This window comes from Poecile atricapillus, chromosome 5, assembly GCF_030490865.1.
Source record: "Poecile atricapillus isolate bPoeAtr1 chromosome 5, bPoeAtr1.hap1, whole genome shotgun sequence".
Lineage (NCBI taxonomy): Eukaryota > Metazoa > Chordata > Aves > Passeriformes > Paridae > Poecile > Poecile atricapillus.
This window is the reverse complement of record NC_081253.1, coordinates 30,428,709-30,456,046: the sequence shown is the minus strand read 5'-3', so window position 1 is coordinate 30,456,046 and position 27,338 is coordinate 30,428,709. Positions and strand designations below refer to the sequence as shown.

At 43.1% G+C, this 27,338-nt stretch overlaps 1 protein-coding gene across 5 annotated transcripts; it reads left to right on the top strand.

The window, feature by feature from the left end:
* Nucleotides 1-1,312: 1,312 nt before the first annotated feature.
* Nucleotides 1,313-26,912, top strand: NAB1 (NGFI-A binding protein 1). 5 transcript variants are annotated; one of them, XM_058839959.1, is made up of 10 exons: nt 1,313-1,584; nt 2,922-3,012; nt 3,939-4,112; nt 6,760-7,590; nt 12,959-13,092; nt 14,041-14,092; nt 19,592-19,702; nt 22,027-22,168; nt 23,400-23,525; nt 24,663-26,912. In XM_058839959.1, the coding sequence occupies exons 4-10, from the start codon at nt 6,775-6,777 to the stop codon at nt 24,752-24,754; spliced, it is 1,473 nt and encodes a 490-aa protein (XP_058695942.1). In that variant the 5' UTR covers nt 1,313-1,584; nt 2,922-3,012; nt 3,939-4,112; nt 6,760-6,774; the 3' UTR covers nt 24,755-26,912. The 5 variants fall into 5 exon arrangements, with proteins under 5 accessions (XP_058695942.1, XP_058695938.1, XP_058695941.1 ...); XM_058839955.1 differs by having other exon boundaries at nt 1,314-1,584; nt 23,400-23,549; XM_058839957.1 differs by lacking the exon at nt 1,313-1,584 and adding an exon at nt 1,879-2,105 and having other exon boundaries at nt 23,400-23,549.
* The last annotated feature ends 426 nt before the right edge of the window (nt 26,913-27,338 follow it).

Genomic DNA, 27,338 nt, shown 5'->3' with positions numbered 1-27,338 from the left:
CAGCTTCACCTGCGGGGTGATTTTGGGATTGGGCAAGCGCTGATTTGGGGCCTGGCCTTGCCATCAGGCTGGAGAGCAGCGTGCCTGCCCCGGGTCAGGGTGTGCAGTGCAGACAGAGCTCCCGCCGGCCGCCCACCCGTCCCTGCCGTGCCTGCGTGGGCAGCCAGGACACACAGAGGGGCCCTGTGTGCCTCCCTGCCCCACTGCCAGCAGCCCTGGGGCAATCCAGGGATTCACCTCACTGCCAAACAGGGAAATACCCCATGCAGGAATGCAAGTTTTCAGAGTTTGGCTGTTACAAACAATGAAAATAAGGGTGCTTGCACATCACCAGCTCCAGAACGCAGTCCTGCATCCTTAGAACTTCTAGAAACTTTGTTCCTAGATCGTATATTCATTTTTAGATGTTTTTATGAAGTTTTGAGGACAGTGATTAAGGACATAGATGCTACAAAGCCTCAGACTTCTTTTGGAAAAAGTGAAGGAGAAATTCGGTTTTGTTTGGAGTCGCTTACCAAGGAGCCAGTCCATGACTCTGCTTCCTGCCTGGCCGGACCCTGCTCCAACAGCCATGAGGTGCAAGGTACGGATCAGAAGGCAAGGAAAAAGGGAACGCTGTGTGAAAGGTATTCCCAGCTCTAGGCAGAGATGGACGTTGCCTACAAGACAAGCGTACTTTATTGAGACTTTTTTCCCTCACTCGCTAATTTTTTCCACACATGTAATGCTTTTTTCCTATTGTTATCTGCACTAAATATGAGTTACTTAATTTATTACTTATTACTTAATTTATCACCGAGACATGACTTACTTCAAAACTCGTCGTTTAACCAATTCTCCATCAGTAAAACAATTACACGCTCTCATTTCTCCTCGCCTGAATTGATACTCGGTACTTTCGCACCGGTTTCTGCACAGCTGCGTGTCGCCCCCCACGCCGGCCCTTCCTGCGCGCTCCGCCGCCCCGGGGCGGTGTTCCCGGCCGGGCAGGGTCCCTCCGTGTTTCCCGGCCCGTTTATTCCCAGCCGGGGGCTCGGGAGCCGCGTTCTTCCCGCGGGGGCGGCGCGGGGGGGGTGTCGCGGCCCCGGCGCGCTCCGGCCGCGGGGGGGCGCTGCCGCTGCCGGTGCCGCCCCCGCCGGGCGCTGCGTCACGCGGCGGCCGCGCGTGGGCGGGCGGCGGAGCGCGCGCGGGCTCTCCCCATGTGACCGCGCGGGAGGGGGCGGCGTGCGGGGGGGCGGGGGCCGCTCCCTCCCTCCCCTCCCCTCCTCTCCTCTCCCCTCCCCTCCTTTCCTCCCTCCCTCCCTCCTTCCTTCCCTCCCTGCCGCCCGCTCGGCCCCCGCGCACGGCGAAGGCGCGGCCGCGACGAGGCGAGGTGCGGCGGGGCGGCCGCGCGCCCCCCCCGGCGGCGGCGGCGGCGGCAGCGAGGCGGTGGCGGGGACAGGCTCGCCCACCCGCCCCGTCGATGGGAAAGGAGGAGCCTGGGCGGGGGGGGCGCGGGCAGGAACTTCGGCGGGGCTGAGTCTGCGGCCCCGGGACGGCACCGAGGGGAGCCCCGGGCAGCCGGCGGCGGCGGCCAGCTGCAGAGTACGTGCGGGGCGGCCGGGGGGCGCGGGCGGCGCGGCCCCGGCGCCGCGGGGCACGGCCGGAAGGAGCGGGCGGGTCGTGCGTGGGTGATTCCCGGAGAAATCCGACGCGGGGGGGACGGGGGAGTGGGAGGAAAGTGCAGAAGCGTCCCCGCCGTGTGCGCCGCGGGGCGGGGGGGCCGCGCGGCGGGGGCGGCGGGCGGGACGGCGCGGCCGGGCCGGGCCGGGCGGAGGCGACGCCCGGCGGCGGCCGCTCCGGCGGGGTCCCGGGCAGGGGCGGTGGGGCCCCGGCCTCCCCCGAGCTCTGCGGGGCCGTGCTCCTCCCCGGCGCGGAAGCGAGGGATTGTCCGGCCGCCGGCGCCCGGCGGGGTAGCCCCGACGGCGAAGGCGCTCCGGGGACGTTCCTGTCACCGGGCTCGGTGGCCGCGAACTTTGTGTGCGGACCGCAGCCCGCGTCCGTGCCCGCCGTGTGGGTTTCCTTCCCGTGGGCTCCGTCCCGCGGTGCGGGACCCTGCTCTGCAGGTATTTGTGCGCTCGCCTCGTCCTTACGCGAGGGTGCTTTTTGCGCGTTTCAAGTTTCCCATTAGTTGCGGCGAGGTACGGGTTTGTACGGAAACGCGGAGCTCACTCATCGGCTGTATTTTGGCACATCTCAGAGCTAGACAAGACTATTTAATTTGCGAAGTCTCTTTTCTGCAGCTACATGTAATTTTCTCCTCCTGCTAAAAGTCCTTTGGAAACGCTGCAGAAATGTAATGAATATGCAAAGCAGCCAGCTCTCAAACCCAAACCCAGTTTGTCTTCAGAGACTTTTCAAAACGCCCAAAGTGATCAAGATACATTATGAAATAATCACTTTTGCCTAAAATACAGGGATGTGATGTTTCACGCTTTCTCCTTGTATTCCTAATTTAATTGGTGACAGCTCAATTAGAATTCACCTGAAATAAAATCTCTACAATCGGTTAGAGTTGCTCGGTTGCTTTTACTTCCAGTGCAGCCTTAAAAAGCAGGAAAACTGCTTAGGAAACCCTTGTCCCATGCGTACACCCCACAGCTCCCGAGTTTTCCTTCTCCCGGTGCTTCACCCACATCCACCACCTGCCTGCTTCAGCCGAGCATCCTCCTGCCACCTCCGGGAAGTGTGCGGCTCCGAGCTCGGAGCGGGCACAACGGGGAAGGGACCGGTGTTTTCCCGTGGTTAAAGATGCTGAGCGGTGCTGCCGCTGCCCGCTGTCTTGATAGAGGGAGTTAGGTTGTGTTTCCTACGCTAGCTGTTTACAAATATTTAAGAGCGCTCTGTGGTGTCTCTGTGGTTTTTGTTTTCCTTTTTCCCAGGAGTTATGCTTGTGGTCAGAGTTAAGGTGACAGCCAGCGTTTGGAGAGGAGGGCATGGCATGTGGGGTGATGGGCTGTGGATGTGAATGAGGTAATGTGGAAAATCAGAATGCATGGTTGTGGGTTGCAAAGGCTGAGTGAAAATCTAACTTGTGATTTCCTAGTTCTCCCGTGGCTATAACTGTATGCAGCCTTGCGTGTATTTTCAACAGCTTTGTGTGCTGTGGGGAGTTTTCTGGCTTCTTTGTTTGTTCTGTATGTGAAAAAATGTAAGAGACGGCTGCTCTTCCCTGTGTGTTCTGACACTTCTCACTGGTATGGGCAGCAAGCAAAGAAGGGGGAGAAGTAGCAGCTCAAGTGCCGTGGCTGTGTTCATTTACCCCTGTAGACCTCCCTGTGCCAGCTTTGCATTCCTGCCTCTTGCTGGAAAAAGGGTTTACAATTGTGTTAGATGGACCTGCTCACTTCTGAGGCAGCAGATCATTCTGGCTGGCTTCTTAGGATTTGCCAGAGGACATGACCAGGCTGTTACTCCTGAGCCAGGTTGGCTTGGGATCACAGATTAGACAACCTAAGACTAATCGAGCAGGCTGCAGAAGAGGGGGATCACACATGGTGCCCCAGGGTCTTATCCAAGATGCTCTTCCTGGTGAGGAGCAGACACAAGTGTCCTGGCTCTGAGCCCTCCCTGTGTCTTCTCATTGTGTAACCTCTTCTCGTGCTCACCCTTTACCCCAAAAGCATAGTCCTTAATGCACTAAAAAATGAGAAAAGTGGTGGAAAGCAGTATTTCTGGTCTTCTAGATACAGCTTAAAGGTCACCTGAAAGATGTGGGGTGCTGAGACTTGAGTGGGTGTGCTAAGGCTTTGTGTGCCGGCCGGGTGAGCAGAGCCAGCGGCAGCACCAGGTGTCTTTTGGGTTAACAGTCTTTTCGGGTTCAGACAGTGCTGTGCTGCTTTCTCAGCAGTCCTTGCTTGTTGCTTGTCCTCTTCCTAAGCCTCATCTTACTCCTGCAGGTGGACTAGCATAGCTGCTTCCCGGGCTTTGTAGGCTGTGAGCGGGGCCGAACCAGGGACCACACCGATCGTGTCTGGAGAAGCAGCGTAGCTGGTGGCGGGAGAGGCCGTCTCGGAAAGGGGAGGGGGCCTTCCCCTTGTTAAAGTTTAGAAATAACTTGGGATGGCGTTGAGGTGAGTGCTGGAGGAACTCTGTTTAATGCAAGGAGAAAAGAGGTTAAAAGGAGGAGTGTTTGAAAATGCCTTCTCTGCAGAAATCGGTAGCAGTCGTACATGGAAAAATTGCTCGGCCCTCTCAGGAGTTACTGTACTGAATTTGAAAAACAGAACGGGTCTTTAAAGTACAAAACAAAGGGATTTCAGCCTTGCTTTAAATGTAAATCTCAACGCAGTCTGAACTGTGGACTCGCTGCTGACGCCTCCATAGTACATATTAATCCAGTTTTATCTGTCATGAGGAGATTTGTTGATTAGAAGCCTCTAGGTAAAGGCTGCTCATGGACTAGTGCTGCTCTTCCAGCCTGTGGGCTGGAAAAATGAGTTCAGTTCCATGGCTTGCCTGGAGCTCTTGGGCTGTGTGTAATTTCACTGCCACCATCCTCCCAAGATTCAATTTAGCTCTCTGCACAAAGTCCATTTATGTAGATTTTGTGCTAAGATGAATAACTTTCAGAGGAAATGGGCCTTTTTAAAAAAGTTATATAAGTTAATTTGTGGCACTGATGATGAAAAGCATCATTCAAAATGGGAGGGAAGGAACAGTTTACTGAAATGCCACTAAGCTGTTAATTTTGTTTGTCTTGACAAAGTTTGTCAAGAATGGGAGGATTTTTCTAAGAAATTCAGTGAAATAATGCCACTTTTTAAAACAGTGAGTTCTGTGTCCTGTAAAGGGTTACCTTTAAGTGATTATTGTCATTTTCCATGTTCCTTCTTATATCTTTGAGTGTAGACAGTATTTGATTGATTTTTCTGCAGTTAACTATTCTTTCTGAAAGGCAAACTGTGCTTCTAAAATATGTAGCTCTTAAATGTTTTCAGTTTCACCCTGTGTTCCAAAGTGTGTAGTTTATTAGCTCTTAAGCTCACCAGCAGCTCCTTGAGGTAGCTGCTCGAATCTAAACTGCAATTACTGCCCCTTTTGCTTTACACATGCTAGCACGCATACTGGGAATGATATGTTCAGCTGGTGTTTGGGGGTTTTGTATGTTTTGGGTTATTTTTTTTTTTTCCTGGGCTCCATCTCTCTTCCTGAAGAAGTTGACTGTAGGTATCCTGTTGCTGCCACATACATTTCTGGAAAGTTTCTGCTGGCTTCCTGATTTTATTTTTCTGTAGTAGAGTTAAATCAGAATTTCACAGCAAAAGCCTGGTCTTCCAGATGCCTCCTGAATAGAAGTTGCGCTCTGCTTGTTTTATCTGTATGTTCGACTACTTGAAGAAAAGGCTCATATTGAGAAGAAACCACCAAAATACCCAAACCATTTTTTTACAATATTTTTTGTGTTTTACAATGTGCAAAAGGACATACCACAAAAATAATTTCTCTCTGAGTTTTACTGCTTATAACCAATCTCCCAATGCCCCATAGCAAACATATTTGCTTGCATTGCAGTTTTGGAGGAAGGGGAGTTGCACAGTATTAAAATGTTTTTTCCCCAGTGTGTGCAAATCTTTCTGTATTTTAGGTTAGTACTGTGTGTTTTCTCAAGTCCATTGTGATAGTAGAGCCAGAGCAATGTTAGCAGACCTACTCAATGTTTTAGTTCTGTCACTTTCTCAACCAGCTATAAATTACATGCTTTAGACTTTATCGATTGGTGGTTTAGTGTAATACACTAATACTGGAAATTATCTGCTCATGGCTGTGAAAGCCACCACAGAGTGAGGAAGTGTGTGTGTGAGATCTTGGAATTCTCTGAGGAGTTTATTAGTTGTGGTATAACTGGATAAGGAGTTTATGAAGTTGAAACTTGTGCAGATGTTTTTTCCTGCCTCCATAAGGGCTGAGCACCGCAGCGATCTGTCTGTTGGGAGCCTTTAAGCACAATTGTTGTATTACTGAGTGGTATTTCATGTCTCAGGTGTCAATGACAGGCAGCCTTGTTAGCAAATGAAACGGGCAGGTGAATTCAAACTAAGATTTTTAGCTATCTGTGTTGGAATCCATTAGTATTTTTGCTTTGTCTGCAGCTGTTGCTGCCATAATTAGGATCAGCAGAGGCATTAGATCCTTTTCATGTGAAACAGGTAAAACTCTAGAAATATTTAGTTCTTAAACACTTTCACTCACCCAGCTTCATTAGTCCTCTGGGGTTCTGTGAAGCACTTTCCTTCTTTGCTTTCCTTTTACAGTCCTCCACACTTTCTATGGGGGAAAAATGATGCGGCAATTAAGAAGAATTGAAACTGATGAGATTTTTTCTTCAGGGAATTGAATATTCCGTAATTCTTCAAAATGTGTTTTGTGATCGTTTTGATCTTAAGGTATAAAAGAGAATTAAGTAGAAGCTGTGAGCGATATTGACTGACATTCTTGGGAACAAACATGAAGTAGGAATGTTGAAAACAAGCTGGCTTTTTGAATAATCTTTTTTTTAGGTGCATCACAACTATCTGCTGATTCGTTTTTTTTTCAAAAATATTTACATTAACAAGTCAAAAAACATCTTTTGCCCCTTATTCATGTCTCTGTGTTCTTGTAATGAGAGTAAGAGATGCTATTCACTGAGTTGACAGCCTTGTGGAAAGATGGGTGGTGGGACAGTGCTGGGTGTTGGGGCTTTGGTGCTCATCTTCTCTCTGATTTTGCTGTTCGCAGGTTCTGTCATCCGTGATGGCGTCAGCTCTACCCAGAACCCTTGGAGAATTGCAGCTGTATCGAATACTACAAAAAGCAAATCTCTTATTCTACTTCGATGCCTTCATTCAGCAGGGTGGTGATGATGTCCAGCAGCTCTGTGAAGCAGGTGAAGAGGAGTTTTTGGAGATAATGGCTCTCGTAGGCATGGCTAGCAAGCCACTTCACGTCCGACGGCTGCAGAAGGCTTTGAGGGACTGGGTCACAAACCCTGGCCTTTTTAACCAGCCTCTCACCTCCTTACCAGTCAGCAGCATCCCTATATATAAGCTGCCAGAAGGGTCTCCTGCGTGGCTGGGGATATCCTGCAGCAGTTACGAAAGGAACAGCAGCACCAGAGAGCCTCACCTGAAGATTCCGAAATGCGCTGCCACGACGTGCGTGCAGAGCGTGGGCACGAGCAAATCTGATGTGGGGAACTTATCACTGCAGAGCAGCAGCGAGCCCAGACTCTGGCAAGGACACCACACCACAGAGAGTGAGCACAGCCTTTCCCCGGCTGACCTTGGCTCTCCAGCCTCACCAAAGGAAAACAGCGAGACCCTGGATGCTGCTGCTGCTCTGTCAGTCGCTGAGTGTGTAGAACGTATGGTTCCCTCCCTGCCCAAAAGTGACTCCAATGAAGTCAAGGAGTTACTGAAAACAAATAAGAAACTGGCAAAGATGATTGGTCACATCTTTGAGATGAGTGACGATGACCCTCACAAAGAGGAGGAGATCAGGAAGTACAGTGCAATATATGGCAGATTTGACTCGAAAAGAAAGGATGGCAAGCATCTCACCCTCCATGAGGTAAAACAGCTTGAGTGGAACTGGGCTTCCTCCCCTATTCCTACACCTTTGACAAGATGTGTTTACAGGGTACACTTCTTGTATGGGCAGTTCTTGCTGAGTGATGAGAGTTGTGTGTCTGAAGATTGTGTGTTGAGTGCTGAAGGCAGTCCTGGCCTGACATGGAAATCTCAGGTGCAGAGAGTCTCCTTTTGTGAGTGGGCGTGGATGTGTGCGCGTGGTGATTTCGACTTGGTGTCATCAGACTGCTCGGTCGCTGGTGTGGCCTTTCAGACAGAAGGTTTAGAAAGTTTGGCACCAAAGCAGCAACCAGTATTGTACTGAGTATGGCCTTGGGGATTCTAAGGATTTGGTACATTCTTAAAGATGTCCTGTTGGGGTATTTCCTTGCATCTTTTAGAGTAGACTTGTTTGGAAGATCAGTAACTAAAATTGGTCTGATGTGGTTACTACCCTCTGCTGTCTTCCTTCACCTCAGGACTCTGCTCTGTAGCTTGTGCACTTGAGATAAAAAGGGTTCTGTCAACGAGGTCCCTAAACGCAGTGGCATGGATTTTTTTTGTTGTTATTGTTTGAATTGGAATGAAGCTCAATTATACAACCTGTGATAATTTTTGGGCTTAGTGGTCTCAAGCCTGTCAAGTGACATGCAGACTGTGTGAGGAGGAAGGGAAAGGACTGTCTCCAGTATTGATGGGTGGTTGTAATCTGAATGTTTGTCTTTTAATCCCTGAGTAGCTTCTCTTCCCTCTTGTCTTTGAAAGTGCCTGTGGGCCTCCCTTGCTGCTCTTGTGGCATTCCTGAGGCTCATGCTGCATGTGTTGTAACGAAATAGGTGTGTTTGTGTGGGGAGTAGTTTCCTAGTGCCAAAGTACTGTATGAGAGGAGAACAAACATTAATTCAAAGCAGTGCCAAAACACTGTTGATGTGAATGCTGCATCAGCATTTTCACAGTTAACAGTGATTGCAAAATTTCAGTTGGATTTAAAATTTGGCATGTAAGGCTTAGTTCCCAAAAGGAAAGGCAGTGTTTATGTTACAGGAGTGCCAAAAAAACTGTACTGGCTTTAGCCTTTTTTCGCTTCAAGGAGAAGTTTTGTAGGTGTGTGATCCATAGCATGAGACTGAGTTCTCTTTATGCTTCTGAGTAGAAGGGCAGAAGGAAACAAGGCGTATTTCTTTACATTTTTGTTTACTTATTTACATTTATAAGGCAACTGCACATCACCGGCAGTGACTTGACAAGGGCTTTTACTGCAGACTGGGGAGACACTTCCACAGTAGTCAGCCACATTCCTACCACACAGTTCTAGTTGTGCAGCTTGCACTTACATGCTCTGAGGCTTTATGTCAAACACGTACAATCTATGAATTCATCCACTGTACAAGACAAGATCTCATCTTAGTCCCCTGACTTTGTGGAAGTCTCCCTCGTAACAGAACAAGTTGTGTATGAGATGGAGGCAAGATTTGAAGGGATTAATTGTGTAGATGGCCTGTGTACATGGCTGCAGATTCAAGATTCAGAGTAAGGGGGTTCTCCCCAACTGAGGATGGAGGCAGTCAAGGTGTACAACACTGTGCGGCTCTGTGCTTTCACAGCCTCTCTCTAGTGTAGTGACTGCAGAAAATGCTCTGAAATCTGGGCAGACTACTTGTAGGATAATTTTTTGGAATCCAGCAGTGCACTGGAAGGTGTGCTCCAGGGGCACCTTTTGTGTAGGCTCAGGAGTGGCTCTGCAAAACTAGGGGAATGAACTCTGGGGTAGTAATTGAAGGAGCGGGATAGCAATGAACTAGAAGAAAGGACAACTGCTCTGCCTTGTTCATTTTTTCAGTATTGCACTACAGATCTTTACTACATCACTGTAAAACCACGTTTAAAAATGGAATGAGAGCATGGTTTGGTGTTAGGAAATATTTCTATCGCTATTGTGATTAAGGGCACAAGATCAAAGGAGTCTATGGTTGACTTATGCCTCACTTACGCATGTGGGGCCTTGCTGAGCTTGATGGGAGCTGCACACATGCAAGCAAGAAGAATTTGCTCGTAATTAGTTTACTGTTGGCTTAAAGAGGCTGGATTTCACAAAGTTTTGTCTTGAACAGTTTTGTCTTCATTTTCTGTGTAAGGCAGAAAATAAATAGCAGCAATGAGACCATTTTCTTTTGTTCAAAATCTGCTAAACCAGAGTTTGCCTTTCGTAAACTCAGCCTCAGTGTGTTTTTGGTTCTGATAGCTTAGGCAATTGGCTACTCAGAAGGAAGGACCTTAAACAACCAGGGAGGTAAGTTTCTGCAGCTCCAGAGACTCTTTTTCTGCACGTGTTAATACGTTCCAGAGCTGTCATTCTGCCTCACAGTTCAAGGTCTCTCCTTGCAGCTGGAAAGGAACAGCTGAATAAACTTCACTGTGAATTAAAAAAGCTTAAGTAGTGGTTAGCCTTTTAATGTAACTATTGGGGTATCTCTGGCTCCTCAAGCACAGAGAAGTTGCATGCAAATTAAAATCAAACCTGGTGGAATTATTAGTGGTGAATTAGTGAGACTATTTTGTTTCAGTATGAGCACTGAAGTGTCTCAGAGGGCTGGAGCAGCCATTAGAGGGCTGTGAGAGCTGCAGACACTGGGCTGGTTTGAAAGTGTGTGCTCCTGATAGGAGTATTTGCACAAAGCATAATTCTGACATAAAATCTTTCAAAACCTTCAAAACTAATAACATGCCGTCCTTAATCCATCCCATTTTTTCAGTATTACACAGCTTTTCAAACACAGAGAGCACTTACTGTTTAAAGTTGGACTGGAGGAGGGATGAGTACAAGGCATTCCCTTGAACTCGGTGACCCCTGCAAGTTTGAGTCAGATTTCTAATTTGCATTTTAATATTTCAGTGCTTGTCTCAGTACCTACAGAACAGAAAAAAAAAAATCCAGTTCAGTAGAATTAGAAAAACAAGTAATGAATTTTGTCTAGCTTGGTCTCTTCCTTTTCTTTTGCTGACTCACCAAAACAGTAGGGCTTGGTATTTAATTAGGTGGTTTCTAGTGGGGAGTCTGTGAACCCCATCAGATGGAAATACACCCATACTTCTCCTGTATGTTCTGTGCTGCTCCATATCCTTCATGCTTCCAGCAAACAGATTCTTTATTTTTAGGCAAGCAGCGCTTTGTATCTGCAGTATTATGCCTTCTGAAAAGGCAGGAAGCCATGATGCACTTCAATTCAGTAAGTTTGAATGTGACCTGAAAGAGAAACCAGGAAAAACAAGCAAATAAACATTTGGCTTTTCTCACATATTAGGATAAACAGCATTTGCCTACAACTACCAAAAGCATTTTCAGTCATTTCAGCTCTTTGCAACCTTTCAGCACTTGGAGAGATAAAAAATATCTCAAATTATTTTGGAAGCCATATTATTAATCCTTGGCAAAGTAATAGCTATCAGTGTTACAGAAATTAATGCCTGCTTTGGATGGTAATTCTTTCAATTGGTGTTGTATTAATCTTTTATTGTGTCCTTTTCCCCTCTGTGATTTTTTCTGAAAAGACAGATGTTGTGGAGCAACTGTTCCTGTCTAAGGGGTAATAGTTCAGTTTTTTAACATCTTGTAGTGTAGGAGCATAGTCACCTGTTAGTGCCCTTGTACATCTGATTTTGGTGAGATTTGGGGATTTTGTCCGTACAGCGACTAAAGGATTGGGCAGCATATCTAGTTGCCTGTTAAAGACAAGTTATGTACTCTGATTAACATTTAAATACAGTAGGAAGTGCCCAACTGAGATCAGAGGCTTTTAGGCAAAAGAATCTCAGCTTTTCTTGATACATGGTTTTTTTGTTTTTTCAACCTTCCTGGAGAACAGGTGTCACATTGGGCAAAATGAATTTTTGACAGTTTGGATGCCACCAAGCCCCATGGCGAAGGACAGCGTGGTTGTGTATTGTTCATGTCTTGTGACAGCTTCCATCCTGCAGGGACGGAGCGTGCAGCCATTGGGATGAGCTGCTGGCCTGCCTGTGTGGTTTAATTCACAGGTAACCCTGCCGTGAGGCAGACAGCAGGGCAAAGGGGTGAGTTCTTGGCCTCCTCCCAAGAGACACCCTGTAACTGCAGAGCTTCTGGTCTGCGGGAGCAGCGGGTTTGGTGTCTGAGGTCGCGCATGTGCTGTGCTCAGCTGCTCCCGGGGCTGCCAGATGGAGGGTCAGGGATGGCACATCTCCCTTCTTCATGGATCTGCTGACTGTGCTGTGGGAGCTGCTCTGCAGTATTCACTAGCCTGGGACAGATACAGAACATACTGTTGACAGTAGCTCCAAAGCAGCTGTGCTCCTTTGCCAGAAGCCAAGCCTGTTCAAAGCAGCTTAATTTCTAAAAGTAAAAGAGTAGAAAGAGTTGTGAGCACTTGGTCAAAACACCTGGAGTATTCTGTTGGCCTCTTGCTGTTATGCCTCATTACACGTTCTGGCTGTTCTTCAGCTGAGGAAAAAGTGAGAAAGCCTCTTCAAGCCCTGCTTCCTGTGGAAGGAGCTTGGAAAAGCCTGTCCAGCATCTTGATTTGTGTCTCTGATGGCATTAATAATGTTGTGTCCATACTGCTGCCCATAGGCTTCTTAGACAGCAGTGTTTTTAAGCTGATACAATTCATGACAATATCATCACTTCCTATAGGCTTCTGAAGAGCATTGCAGAACCATTTTGAGCCTAAATTTCAGGCTTTTTTCCCCCCTCACTTCTTTATGAATCTTTTGCCAGCAGCAGAGGCACTAGAAATGTGTCCTGGCAGGCTCAGGAAAACATCCTTGAAACAAGTTACATTTGATTCATGTCTGAAGATAGTCTTCACAAACACGAGGGTGAGAAACATAGCTAAAAAAAGTTTATAATCGTTTCTTAAACCATCACCTTCTACAGAATTTATTCTGTATTCACCAGGGAAAGCCATCTGTACCCACACTGTCAGGGTGGTTGTTTTTTTTTTCCCCCAAGTCCTGGGCATATTGCATTTATAAAAATAGTATTCCCTGTAAGCCAGGCTTTGGGAGCCAAACACTGTGAACGTTCAGAGCTACTGTTTTATACAGAGATTTAATTAATGCTGGGATGAAGCAAAAGCAGTGCACATTGATACAGTCTTACAATTGTGTTTTACTTAATGCACCAACTACATTCATATCTTTCCTCTTCCCAAAGGCTTACCTGGTTTAGTAAAGGATATAAATAAACTGAAGAAACCCTCCAGGGTTTAGTGTATGATTATAGGTAATTTTACTTGCCATCAAAATTCTTTGTTATTTCAGAAGAGGTACTTTTACAAGTACAGCAGGTGAAAGTATGCAAAATCCTGAGTGCCTGTTTGTTTGATTTGCAGCTAACAGTTAACGAAGCAGCTGCCCAGCTGTGTGTGAAAGATAACGCCTTGTTGACCAGGAGGGACGAGCTCTTCGCGCTGGCCCGGCAAATCTCTCGGGAGGTCACCTATAAGTACACCTACAGGACCACCAAGTAAGGCTTTCATTAGCTCAGAGGGAACTTTCGGGGAGCTAAGCAGGCTGATAGCATTTCTTCTGAAGCACTAGAGACACTTTCTGCTTGCTCTTCAGTTAGCAAAGTGCTCTTCTGAGGAAAGGAGGGAAATGCTGTTTGAGTCCTGAAGCTTTTAAACTGATAAATTCAGCTGTCTTGAATTACCTTTTTACTTGCTCTTTAGTTTTCCAAGTATTTTGAGTATAGTGCATATTAAGAGGCATTTGAGAGGCTGGTATTTAAAGCTTTAGTGTGTTTTGAGGTTAATGTAAATTGGCAGAGTAGTCAGAGATGCTCAATGCATCAATTTCCTTTTTTTCCATATACAGATTTGGCTTGTTTGCCAAAAAGATAAGGTCACAGGGAGTGGCTTACATGCTTGCTTTAAAGGAACTGAAGCTGAGTCCTAATTTCAGTTTTTACTGTTCTGTCAAATGAAGTGCTGTTATGAAATGGTGACAAAGGCTTAACAGCTTTTAAATGCAATTAAAACCTTAGCATTAGTAAGTGTGATTGTCTTGATACTTACCTTAGATTTTTAAATGTTGATTACCTTGCCTGTCCTTTAAAAATACATTTTGCCACCCTTCTAGAAAGTTTTCCTTTGCTCCCCTTTCTTCCATAGAGATTCATATAAATATACATCTATGCTGGATAAGCCAAGGGCATTTCTGTAATTCTCTGTGCTTTTCTTCCTCTTTGGAAGGAAGAATCTATTCATAATTCTGAAAACAACACAAAATGCTTGTGTTCCTCTGTACTTGAATGAATTTCACTGCCATGTCAAAGTGAACTGGAGGCTTTTTTTGTGCATCTCACTTGTTCCTCCCTGGTCTGTTTTTTTTTTTTCCTCAACTCCTTTTCATTATTATTGATAGTTGGGGTTAATATGCTGTTTACTGATCATAAATGTGTCTTCTCTTGTAGATCTAAATGTGGAGAAAGGGATGAGCTGTCACCAAAGAGAATCAAGATAGAGGTACAGTAATGCTACTCCTGTATTTTGACCTGTGCGTGCTAAAATTCAGTTTTGTTTTGAAGGGATCTGTCTTAAGGAAATTTGTCAGAAAAATATTTGATAGACAGTTGATGGGTATGAGAGCGAGAGAGGGTGGGAGAACATCACCACTGTCTTTGTAGATTTAAGTGCTTGATGGAGAAACCTGTAGGAGCAGGGGTAAAGAGTAGGATTTGTTTAATGGTAAAGCTACTCTCAGTGTTTTGCACTCAGAGTGAGTGGGAGGGGAGGAATGGGACTGACTGACTTCCTGTGGTGGAATAAGCTCGAGCACTGTAGGAAATGTCTTCCCATAAGGCCTGCTGCTTTTCAGTCAGCATGAGGTGGGGTTTGCCTAATTCACTGGAGTCAGCTGTTGATCATGTCTAAAATACAGAGTTCTGGATAAGGATTGATGGCAGAATATTAACCATCTCTGACTGTGCCATAAATTGACACCGATCATATTGAAAAGTCAAAAACAAACTAAAAGCTATATGTCTCAAGATAAAAGGTTGTGCTTGGAGATATTAATTTACAGGTTTCTGTACTGAGTTTTGTGTCAAATGCATGTATACATGGCAAATGTACACACTTGCACAAGATGTTGCTTAGGGAGATGCTGGGAATTGCTTGTTAAGAGTACAGGAGCAGCATGTATGTAGTTTACCTTTTTCTTCAGTTACCACTTCTGGAAGGTAAATTTGAGGCCTTTTTAAAGTTCCTTTTAACCAAAAAAAAGAAAGGAAGTAAAATGTGCATATATATACACCTATGTACCTCATAAGGACAGCAGATCTTTCTTTTTAATATGTATTTTAAACAAATTATTGTTTCAATGTTACGTGGATATCTAATTTATCTTTAGCATTGTGGGTGGTTTTTATGATACTGTCTACTCAAAAAGGTTAAATTTGTTTTAGAATATGAGCTAAACCTGAACTAGATTTGTATGTGACACAGATAGGTGATGTATTCTCTAACTGTAGAGGAAAATTGCAGCACATTCTGAAATGTGTTTCTCATATGCAGTACATTCTGTCATAAATGATGCACTATATTAAGTAAGGCTTTAAATTTTTTTTGGTACTGCAATGCTTTCACCTGTACAGAGGCTTTTCCTGTGAGGCAAACCCTGGTAAGAGCAGTTAGTTTTGAAAAGGCAGTCTTGCATAGGTATAGAAGAGTTCATTTTACTTATTAAGTTCCATCAGTCCATATACAATTGTAGTTTTGAGTTTATGTAGTGCAATGAGGATTCACTGGTAGCTTTGATAAGTCAGTAATGTCATTTAATGTCATTTATGTGTGTCAGGATTTGCTTTTGACCTATGCTTGTTCTTTGATCCGCAAAAAAGAGCAGGGAAAAACTGCATTAAATGATTTTATCCAGCTTCACCATTATCAGCCTTGACCAACATGTTGCAGGATGCTTGTTTGAATCTCCTCTCTCTTGTTCAGTCCAGCCCTAATTTGTAAGAGCTGGTGGGGAGCTGCCACTTCTCTGCTTGAAACAGTATTTCAGTGACTTAGATTTCAGCATTAGGAAGTTTTTCCTTCATTTAGTAATAAGTGATGATAAGCAAGTGTCTAAAATACACACTGCAAGGGAGGTGCTGTTTTTTACAGGATCTTCATTGAAAGAAAGTGTAAAATTAAAACCCTGAAAAATACAAGCTGAAATTCAAGGCTTTCTGGAGAGTAGGAAATCTGGACAGCCTTTAGGGGATGTGTATTCTCCTATTTTCTGCATGGTGAAATTTTAAAGAGTCTGGAAGGCCTGCTTCTTTCATACCCTTTTATAGCTCAATAATTCTGAGAAAGGATATTCACTTGGTTCTTGTTTTATCTAAAATTACCAGTTATATTTTAAAACGCTTGTGAAAACTTATTGTCCTAATGACAATTCTTGTGCAAATGACCATTTCAGGAATAGGTCATTTTTCCAAAACAAGAAATTGAAAATTTAATTGAATTAAATCTTTAGTCTGATAGCATAGCATTATTAATTTCAAGTTACCCATAATGTTATCAGTAGAAATGTCTTTTTTCCCCCCAAACTTTGGGAGTCTTCTCAGGAGCAGTAAAGCATTACTTCAGTGCATTTTCAATTTGACATACACTGTAGATTTTTGGGCTTTACTTCAATGAAATGTAAAAAAGATGCAGTATGACATAGTAGATCACTGCTGTTTTGGGTCTCCGGTGCTTGCATTTAAAAAAAATGTAAAAAGTCCCCTTTTTAGTAATATGCTCAGGGATTTTTTTGGTTTTGTTTTGGTTTTTTATGGAAAGGTGAAAGTAAAAAGGAAAATGGTAGCAAATGCAGATTTTTCCTTCTGTTCTGGGTAAGAATTCGTTACACTGTTTTTGAAGTTGTAATGCTTCTTTGTGGGTCTGTTCGCACACTATCATGAAAATACAGAAAGGACTTGAACATGAGGCCTATTTTTTGTTGTTATAACTAGCTCTTTCATGTTTTTCTTTTTCCCTTTTTTTTTTGTGAGAAGAGTCATTTTGCCTTTCTGTTTTAAGGCTGAACTCTGTATTTTGATTCACCATTCCTTTAACTATTAGTCATTAATGTCTCTGTGAAGCATGGCCTAGAATTACTAGGGCTTCAGATTGGAAAGACTTCACAGCCTGTTTGCATAGTGTAAAAGATTACTTAAAAAAAAGATGAGTTAATTTCCTGAAATATAATAACACTTAAAAAAGCCTCCAGAGAGGCTCTGAAGGTCATCCTTGAGAAGAGCCAGCAGAGCTGTGTGCAAGCTGCAGCATTGTCAATCTGCAGCCACATTGTAAATTTATCCTTTTCATGAACATGAAACTTACACAAGCATTACAAAGAAACAATGTGCCATGAATTACATCAAATTACCTGTAAAAGCCTTTCTCTTCCCCTGTGAGCTCTCCCCCTCTTATTCCTCCGGTGGGTGGGTGAGCTGTGGGAGTGAAGTGTAAAGAGGAGAAGGGGAAAAAAAATCCAGGCAAATGACAGACTAAAGGTGTGGAGGGAGTGAAAAAAGGGGTGGAGTGAACTGGTATTTGGGAGCAGATTATAAAAAAGGAGTTGTAGCTCTAAATCTGCTCTGGACAAAGAGCGGGACAGGTGAATAGGGATGGAAATTGCACATCCTCCTGCAGAGCAAGGATCTCTCCTGTTCAGGTGTCGTGTGGTAAGGGCACTCCTTATTTTGTCATCTTCTGTGACTCAGTGCCAGCACCACTCAAAGCAGCGAGCTGTTGTCCCAGCTTGGTAAGCAAAACAAGTCACAGGTACATCAGGCAGAAGTGAAGGAAGAGGCTGCTCTCATCACTATTGGGGCTGACAAAGTTCCCCTTCAGAGTCTGCATGAACAGCCAAGAGAGGAAAAAAGGAGAGTTTTTAAAAATGTTCTTGCTGTCTGTGGTCTAAAGAAGTTATTTTGTGTGTCTGTGTCTTCATTCATCTGAACAAGTGGGGTGGGAAGAGCTTTCAAAAATTCATTTCCCACAGCTCAGTGGGAGTCAGGGGGCACAGGCAGGGAGACCCTGAGTAGAGGCTCTAAGGAAGCGTCTTCCCTTGCTGCCAGTATGGGTGGAGGACGAGGAGAGAAAAGCCCCACCTCCACTATTTCTGAGAAGTCTGTAAAGAAAACCAAAGTGTGGGATTTGTTTTTTTCACAAAAACAGCAAAAGCAGTAGAAGCTACTGTTTTCATAGGAAAAATGTCATTAGAGGGAGCGAAAAAGCACATGTGGGACTGGGAACATCTGCTGCACGAAACTGCTTGGAAAACAACTGAGCAGCAGCATGGCAAAACAAAAATGCTGCAGTGCATGCAGCAGGACCTGTGGGCAACCATGGGGCAGAGCAGGTTGGTGCTTGGTGCAGCGTGGTTCTCATCCCACGGGGCACTGGGGACAGCCAGCAGTGGGAAGGGGCTCCAGGAAGGTGATCCAGAACACGTCATCCTGCGGGAGCTATCTGCCTGACTGAGGGGAGACTGACTCAGCAGCAGGCAGCCAGACCCACCTGTGGGAAACAGCCTTCAGTTTTGTATAGGCAGGTGATCACAAATGTGTTGTGAAGGACTGTGTTACCTGTTTTGTTGCAAAAATGGGATGCTGAGCGATAGGGTTTTGTGTGTTCAGCTTCTCATCTTCCTACGCATAATCATTCTCCGCTCCCAAACAAATTCGGGTCTTAACTATGGAAGTGGTCAGTACTCATGGAAATGTGCTGCAAAGCCTTTGTTTCTAGCTTAGGCCAGAGGCTTTGTAGCAGTTAACCTGGCTATGAGGTTTTTGCATAGCTATTGTGTTTATTTGTTCCGTGAGGGAGTATGTTGGGTGTTTAAAAGCAATATGCAGCGTTCTGACAGATTTTAAGGTTTTTTCCTGAGTGTAAAGAACAGTTTTAATGGCATTGCATTGCACTGAGGTCCTGGCCATCAGCCTTGGGTCAGATCACTGCTCTGCAGGTCAGTGGGCAGCCTGCCAGTGGAGGGAACCTTGTAGTCCTTCTCCTGTGTTTTTTCTGGAAGATCACTTCTGTTTTTCTTGGGCTGTAGCCCTTTTGTCCATCTATTGTCAAAAATGTAATTATTGATCTGTATGTGTCTTTGGAATCTACAAGGCAAGTATACCTAATTCGGTGTATTTTTGAGACCGAGGTCTGCAGAACCTCAGTGACAGATGTCATTGTTCTCAGATTTGGGTCTGTCTTAAGATCTCTGGCTTCCTCTCACATTTTGACAGTTACCTATACTGTGCTTTTGTAAACATTTCTGGATGTTCCTCTAGTGCACATGAGCTTTCCTTTTATAATACCAAGCTGGATAAACCCCTCATCTTGAACCTTTGCTTCAGTGATTATTTTAATGGAGTCTGGCAGGCTTTCACAGGAACTTTATTTGCTTTACTGATACATATGCCAGCTGCAGAAGAGATTTGCATGTCATAAGAACTTCAGACTGGAAGAGTTATGGAATCATGCTTTCCCATAGTCTATAAATTTTCCACTGTTCTTCTAAAATGGTGATATTTCATTTTGTGATACTAGTGTAGGTTCTGTGTGAAATATGTTGAATTTCAGGAGGCTTTTTTCAGTTTCACAAGGTTAGTATATATCCTTAACTACATATAAACTTGATTTCTGAAAAATGTCAGAAACCATAGGCCTAAATCTGCCCATCAAGGCTGAATATAAACTAGTTTAATGGCACTAACAAGGGTAATTTGGATTCACCTGAAACAGGGAGATGAGATTTTCTGTGCCATTTTAGGTATATAGCAATTGCTGTGGAGAGGCTGTGTGTGTTTTATGCACAAACTTAAATAAAGTGGATAACACAAACATTTGCAGTCCAGAATTTTCACAGAAGTTCAGGAGTATGATTTTTAGCTTTTTTTTTTTCCTTCTGTGTGTACAGAGAAGGGGAAGAAAAAATAGTAATATGTCCCTCTTGGTTTGGTTTCTTTTTATGCCCAATAGGATGGTTATCCTGACTTCCAGGACACAGTCCAGACACTCTATCAACAGGACAAAATGCCACTTGCTTTGGCTAAAGGAAAGAGTGAAGATCCAACAGCTCTTAATTCCCAGGTAAACCAACTACACTGCATTGTGAATAATACAGGCTGTGTCTTTGTACATTGGTTTTGATATGTTGTTGTTATGATGATTAAATTAATTCCCATCAATTTTAAAAGGTTACCTAGCTTAGCTGTGATTGCATCACTCTTAATTCGGGTTTACCTCCCGAATCTGTTCTGTCACAGTACTACAGCTTTGCCCTTGTTAGTTCCAAGGAGATAAGATGCAGCATAGTAGGCTTGAAAATCTGTGGTTGCCTGTTGGGAGCAAGTAGGGTAGTATTGGTACAGTCTGTGCTGTGTTACTTGCGTTATCTGCTATAAATGGAAAGCTCAAGTTACTGAGTCGAGAGGAATAGAGTAGGCGATCTTGGAGTCCTCACTTCTGACATGTCTTACAAGAAGAAAGGCCAATATGTTTAGGAAAAAAGTGAACCTCTGGATCTGAGAGGATAAATTGGCTTCCTAAACAACACCTAGCTTGGTGGAAGCACAGTGTTCTTGAGCAGACAGAAAGCTTTGTATAAATGAAGACAGGTTGCCAATTCTTTCTTTGTCTTTCCTGTAGTGTATCCCCGCCTCGAGGCAAAATACCCATCTCCTACTGACAGTTCTTGCCAAGGAGGGATTTCATGCTAAGTTGCAACAAATTTGTTTTGTATAGCTGATTTGGGCAAATGTAATCACCAAATTTGCACGTAAGATGATGTTTAGGAGTTACCTTCCTGTTTTCTGAGAATGGATGTGTTACACTATAATTTACTTTCTTCTATTGCAAAGTAGTGCTTGGTTGTACAAATGTGTGATGCATCAAATGCAATTATGCCACATGTTCTGATGTCACAGAATAATTACATGGGCTAATTTTGTATATGCTTTAAAGTTTAAAGTTTTTGTTGGTCACTGCCACGTAACAACAGACTACAGATTTAATTCAGGCTTAAACAGATATACAACTCTACAGGTTTTGCTGTGGTGATCAGAAGCGTTGTTAAAATTCTAGTTTTGTCCCAAGTAAACAAGAAAAAGATATCATGAATGAGAAATATTTTTATTCTTTTTAAAAATTACTGTATAGTTCAGAAGTTGGTAATGGGATTGGCAGAATAGCGAAGTTAAAGCACGCCTGAAAGTAAACTGAAAATAGTTTCTCTTTTTACCTTCCTCCCAAGTCTAAGCTGTAGCTATCAGTGCTCTTCTGCAGATCCTGATGAGCTCTGAGCCAGAGTATGTAAATACTTGCCATGCCATTACCCTGTTGTCAGGGTCACCACTGTGCTGGAGAAACCCAGGTTGTGCTGGTCTGTTAGGCTTTCATTGTAGTGTCAATTGTTGAACTATGCTGAGCAAGCAGCCTTTTGTGGGAAATCAGGGCTTTCAGCATCTCCCATGAAAAGTGAAATGCTCTGCAATGAATAGACCTCTGTAGCAGTTGAAACAATTATGGCATTACCTGAAAGAGAAATAAATTTTTCCTATCAATTGTACGTGTTAAGTTTGTACACTTTCTGTTCTTACGTTCATTGTGGCTCTTCTAAATCAACTTTCTTGACTTGTGATTTTCTTCTTATTTTTGCAAGATGCTTATTTACATTCTCTCAAGAACAAGATTATAGTGAAAGTTAGAATTCTCTTGGCATTCAAGTCAATGACAAACATTCAGACGCCATTTCCTCCCACGTTGCACTGGATTGTTTAGCTCCACTCTCTAGAGGTGTATAGGTCCTGTTCTTCTTCTAGACAGACATTTCACACCTTTATCCCCCACAAACATACTGTCATCCTACACTTTCAGAATGGCAGATTTTTAAGCTTGTGTAGCGCTGTTTCCTAAAATAAAGGTTCCAAGATGTCTGGTGAAATCTTGGCATAAGTTTTTAGCAGATGTTGCCATTGCTCTTGGAATACTTTTTGAAATACTTTGTGAAGGTATATATTTGAACAGAGCTAACTGGATAATTAAGACATTCTTTTTTGCTTTTCTTGAGATTCTCTTCACGTAACCTGCAGTCATAAAGTGCAGGAAGTGATTTTTGTGTGTTTTTGAAGAACAGAATTTAATGTTGCATTTCTGTGTAGATGAACTACAACAGCTTGAATTTTAAGTATTCGTGAGTGACTCAGATGTACATTATGAAAAGCTGTATGGATGCAAAAATATTTTGTTTGCTTCATAGTTTTGAAGAAACCGTAAAGCACACATCTGTACATATGAGTCAACAAAAGCCACTTTCTAGGCTGTTAGTCTTTTCATCTGATACTGTTCTTCCCCCTGTGTTTTGACTTGCTCTATGTATGTATATAGAGAGAAATCTTTTTTTGTTTTAATTGCAGTCGGAAAAGGTGATGGCAAAACAGATGGAGTTTCTTTGCAACCAGGCAGCGTTAGAGAGACGTCTTTCCACAGGGTGTTACAGGCAGAACTCAGAAGAGCACAGCCCCAATGGCATGTCATTAGATAATGCTGATGGACAAGGTATGGTAGCTCCCAGGCACGGCATTGCTGCCAGCAAAGACATTTGATGTTATGCAACCTCTGTCGGTGGCGGTGTTTATCTCATACAGAACCCTGAGCACTGAACGGACAAGACAAGATCTCTCTCTGCCCTGAAGTGCTTATGGTGTAAATAATGCAATCAGATGTACACTCAGGTTCTGTTCTCTTGCTCCTGTGCATCTGGGCAAACCGATTTCCCCACCAGTAACTGGGGAGGGAAGGAGGCTGGGCACAGCTGCTGTTATTGAGAGCAGGACTTTGCTCTAGCTTTATCTTCAGTTTTGAAAATATATGAGAGTGTTGCATTTCATTTGTTTTCTTGTTTTGTGGAAGTTGAAAATAAAGCAAGCAATATGGTTGGTACCCCTTTTTGTTTACCTGTTTTTGCAGTCTAGGAACAAAACCTGAGGAGCTGGCTATGTAAATTACTTAGCGCTAAGCAGATTCTAATGATGTTCTTAGTACTCTGTTATTCTTCAAAAAGCTTACAGTTCTGTGGTTCTCTTTGATTTACCAACTGGCTATTCCTTGTCTTGAATTAATTTTTGGAGTCTTTGTTTTGCTTGAGCATTTCTGTTTGGGTCACTTTTTTTACTGTTTTGAAATGAGACAAAATGTTACAAACAAAAGAAATACAACCAGAAGTTCTTGTGTCTGTTTTTTAAGTGCTAGGGGTTTTTTTTTAAGGGGGTTGAAAAGAAGCAGTAGAGGGACTGCTAAGGAAATCAATACAAGTAAGCATTAAAATCCAGATTTTCACTTGTGTGTATTGGTCAAGCAATGAGATACAAAAGGAATAATGAAGAATAGGTGTGTGGATCCAGCTTTCCTTGGCCCAGCAAGCTGCTTTACACCATTTAGCCATTGTGCAGGGGAACTGAAAATTTCAGGATCTCAAAGGGATTGTGCAGTGGGAGAGGAAAATTTTTGTATCTCAAGAGGATTTTTGAGCAGAATAAAGTGGGTCTCTAAAAAATAATTAATTTTGTTTTGTCTGGCTGAGTGTCCCTTTCTAACTGTGCCGGTGGAATAATCTGCAAAGCAGTATATTTACATAAGCCTTGTTTTACTGGAAAACATCACTGAGCAGCTGGAATGGAATCTAGAATGTACTTTTGCTGATAGAATTAATATGTGTTTAACTCTCTACCTGCTTTTTAATACTGCTTTTCTTCTAATGCATGGATGTTTTGCTGTGAACAACTTGCAGGTGAAAGACCACTGAACCTCCGAATGTCCAACCTGCCAAGCAGACAGATGCAGCACATTTCACTTGATGGAGAGCAGCACGTTGGGAAATCTCTGTGCAGTGATTTGATCCGGCTTTACCCCAGTGGTGAGGCAAAGTCTCAGTCCTCGGGTTAGTGCTGCCCCTGAGAAATCACCCACCATTTCTTATTTTCTGTCATGTCTCTGAGTGAAGCAGCCAGGAAGGCAGGCTGGCATGCATTGCATGTAACCATGCCTTAGAAGTTTTGGAGAAAACCCCAAAACGAGTGTTACTTGCTAATCTAGAGTCAGATTGAATATTATTTGGGAAAAGTTTAGGGGATGCAGTAACTGGAATCAGATAACCAAGTTCTGGCATGTCTCTTTACTTGGTATTGACCCAAATTACTGCTGTTAAATACTTAAACTGCATCACAGTGACAGCAACATGATTATGACATGGCTTCATTCTGTATAATAAAATCAGGCTTTTTAGTAAAAAAGATGTCTTTATTCTGATTTATAAGGACCTAGCACTGTTTCTCTGCTGTGAACTGCATGTCATGCAGTAAGTTTATCCTACCTGGGTTTCTCATTCACTGACCTCTGCTCACTGCCAGTCTTGTCATGTACCTCTGGCATTGGGAGAAGCCCACTCTAAGTTCAATAAAAGAGAGCAAGAAACCTTTGTGAAATCTCTGTGGGTGGTTTCAGTTTAATACTCAGTGCACTGAGATAAAGCCAGGAGCTCTTGAGACTCTTGCAACTTTAGGAGTAAGAATAAAATCCCACCTGAGTTTGAAAGATGCAGTGAGAGAGATACAAAAAGACAAGGTACAAAAGTAGTTGTATTGAAGACCAGGCAGAATCTTGTCTTTTTCACTTTGGGGTACTGCAATCTTGGCTCATCTCTTTTGCAGATTGTCCCAAAATCCCAGTGCTAATTCACTTAGTGAAATCTCTAGTAAGGGATTTTTACCCATTCCCTCTCAAAATGCAAGTGCAGAGTGCATCTCCATTAGCCCCTGCTGCCAGAGGGGTTTGAAATGTATCTGTGATGCTTCCTCTGTTATCATGCAGTGTAACTGAGGTGGTTCTAACCTAGCTGGGTTAAAGCCCAGAAGAGGGAGGCAGAATTTATTTCTTCAACTGTTGGTATTCGTATGGTTCTTGGACATTTTTTTGATTTAAGAACAAAATATATTTGTTTCCAAGCAGTATTTTAACATCTTTCTTTCTTTCTTTCTTTCTTTTCTCAATGCAGAAGGCCTTGGTATTTTAAAGGATTTTCCTCATTCCGCTTTTAACAACATTGAAAGGAAGGTCATAAAAACAGAACCTGAAGACACAAGATAGTCATTCTGCTCTGGAAAACAGTGTCATAGTAAAGAATGAAACTTCACAAGAGAAAAAAAAAACAGCCTTAATAACCAGTGTTGCCTCATTCAAATAAGAGATTTCAATAGCCAAAGCCTAAGAACTGGTACAGTAATCCTTGGAAACAGGAAAGCAAGAGACACTGCAACTAAAACAGTAATACAGGTGGATAAACATTCCTGTAAAAGTGGTTTTATAAAGTGGGAAGATTCACAAATTAATATTGTGGGTCTTCATTATTTAAGAATGTATTATGTATTTGTATAACTTATCAAAGTAAATCTAGATGTCGGGACGTGTATTGAGTCCAGTAGATGTGGCTACAGTTCATTTTACTTGAAATTTCAATGTCTTCTTTCAGTGTACCTAGCGTAGATATTGTTGTTAAACATTTGAATTAAAAATCATTGGAGAATTAGGAATGCAAACCTCGTGACACAATTAACAGCAAGTTTGCAACAATATTTGTAGAAAAAGGAAAATGCATACAATATTTTCATGGTTTAAAATGTTATGTGGATATAGCATTTGATAGACCTAGACCCTGATTCTGTATTATAGCAGATGTACTTGACACTTAACTATTGCTACATCACTTCCAATGGTTTCAGCAGCCTTTGTGTAACACACAGCATAATACCTACATACAGGTCAGGAGTGTGGGAAATGCCAGTTGGAGGATGGAAGAGTCCATAGGGTTGGCTCCCATTTCCTCGGGAAAAACTGGGGATTGATGTACCATACAATTACTAAATTTCATGTGGTAGGAAACTCAAGAGACCAAGTAGTATGGACAGGGCTGCAAAAGTTGTCATTCAGACAGTTATAACTTCTTGGACTTCTCTGTGGATCTTAAAAAAAAAAAAAAAGGCATCCCAAGTGTGGCAGAGATGAGAAGATGAGATATGGTGCAGGATTTATGCATCGGTGTAAAAGGTTGCACTTGATATCCAGAAACCATAAGATTTTTTGGAGGAGAGAGACAAGAAGTTCTCTTCAGCACATAACTCCTTAGTAAGTGCTGTCCAGCCCACATGATTCTATGAATATACTGTATACTGCATACAGTATGCCAATATGTTTCTTTATGTATGTGATTAACATCTGTATTCTTTATTTATTTGACAGTTTTTATTTTTTGTACATGTTCACTTTTGAAGATGTCATTTTATCTAAGGAGGAGTCGTTGGCATATAACTTTGGAATTTACCATGGTGTGTTTGTGTGCATCCATCTTTCCTCTGTGCTGCTCTGCAGTCAGGACAGTTATATGCCTCCATTTCCGAATACAGTTTTTACTTACAACGTGTTCTGGAGAGGCAAGGGAGAGCTGAAGAAAGTGAGTTACCATGTCAGAGGGTAAACTTCCTTATTCAGGTGTGCACTTCATGTCTGCAGTTTGCTCTGTGTCCTAGGTGTGTATTAATGAATCAGTCAGTCTCTGTTGTACTGAAACACTCAGCAAAATGTGAGCTGAAATGTCTACACTGCAGTCTCTTATCACTGTAAACATATCTAATTATTTTATCACTTGATTTGTGGAACAAAGCTTTATAGTAGAAACACCAGTAAAACAACTTTTTATACTATTAAAATGTTTGTTTTTTTTAAAAAAAATGTTTCTTGAACTGTATGGTACTGTTTCACTTACTGAAGTATCTTACTTTAAGCAATGGAGTTCGCAGCTTTGCTGTTTAGGCATAAGAGATTGAATGTGTAGTTATATTTCCTCTTTCCTGTTGTGTGAGTTAGTAGCACGGATGTAGTAGCACGGATGTTTCTTCAGTTTGTAACATTAACCAGTGCCCTGGTTAGTAGCTGAGTAGCTTTCATGAGATGTGTATGGAACTTGTTAAAGGACAGCTTAAGGTTTGAACTGTACAGCTTGAGCAATACAAGGTACCAAGCAGCAAACCTTTAGAGATGCAGGAAACATTTGGTTTTATCCAACATCTGACACCATCAAAAGTTGTGTGTGGGTCACAGAAGAAGCTCTTAAGCTTGCTGGTCTCTTCAGTTGAAGTGAGAGGAAGGAAAAAGAACTTGCTAAGCAGCACGCTGTTTCAGTTGAGTCCAGAATTTATTTTGTAAACACTAATGTATTAAATTTGCTATAAATTAAAGTCTATAACAGTTATATTTTTGAGTTGTAAATACAGTACTTTGTGTCACGATCGGTTGGTTATCTCCAGAATGATATTTCAGTTTCAAGTCCAACAGGCCATTTCAGTCTCAATAAGCTGGAAGCAATTTTTTTTACCGGTTTGCAGCTGTATGGGTTTTTTTTGTTTGTTTTTTGTTTTTTTATCCTGGGGTGGGGGAGGTGGGAGGTACATTCCAAGATTGCACATATGCTTGGTAATAGCAAACACTCAAGCATTGGTCTTTCCATGACAAAGGTCTTGGTGGACTGCACCCTGGCCAGCCTCTGGAGTCGCAGGTAAAGGCTTGCCCTCGTCAGCTCGGGAAGGGTTGCTAGATCCAGGGTACTCTGGATCAAAGGCCATCCCTGCAAATGATGCCTGTTTTATTCACATGTTTATATTGTTGCTTACAAAATAAA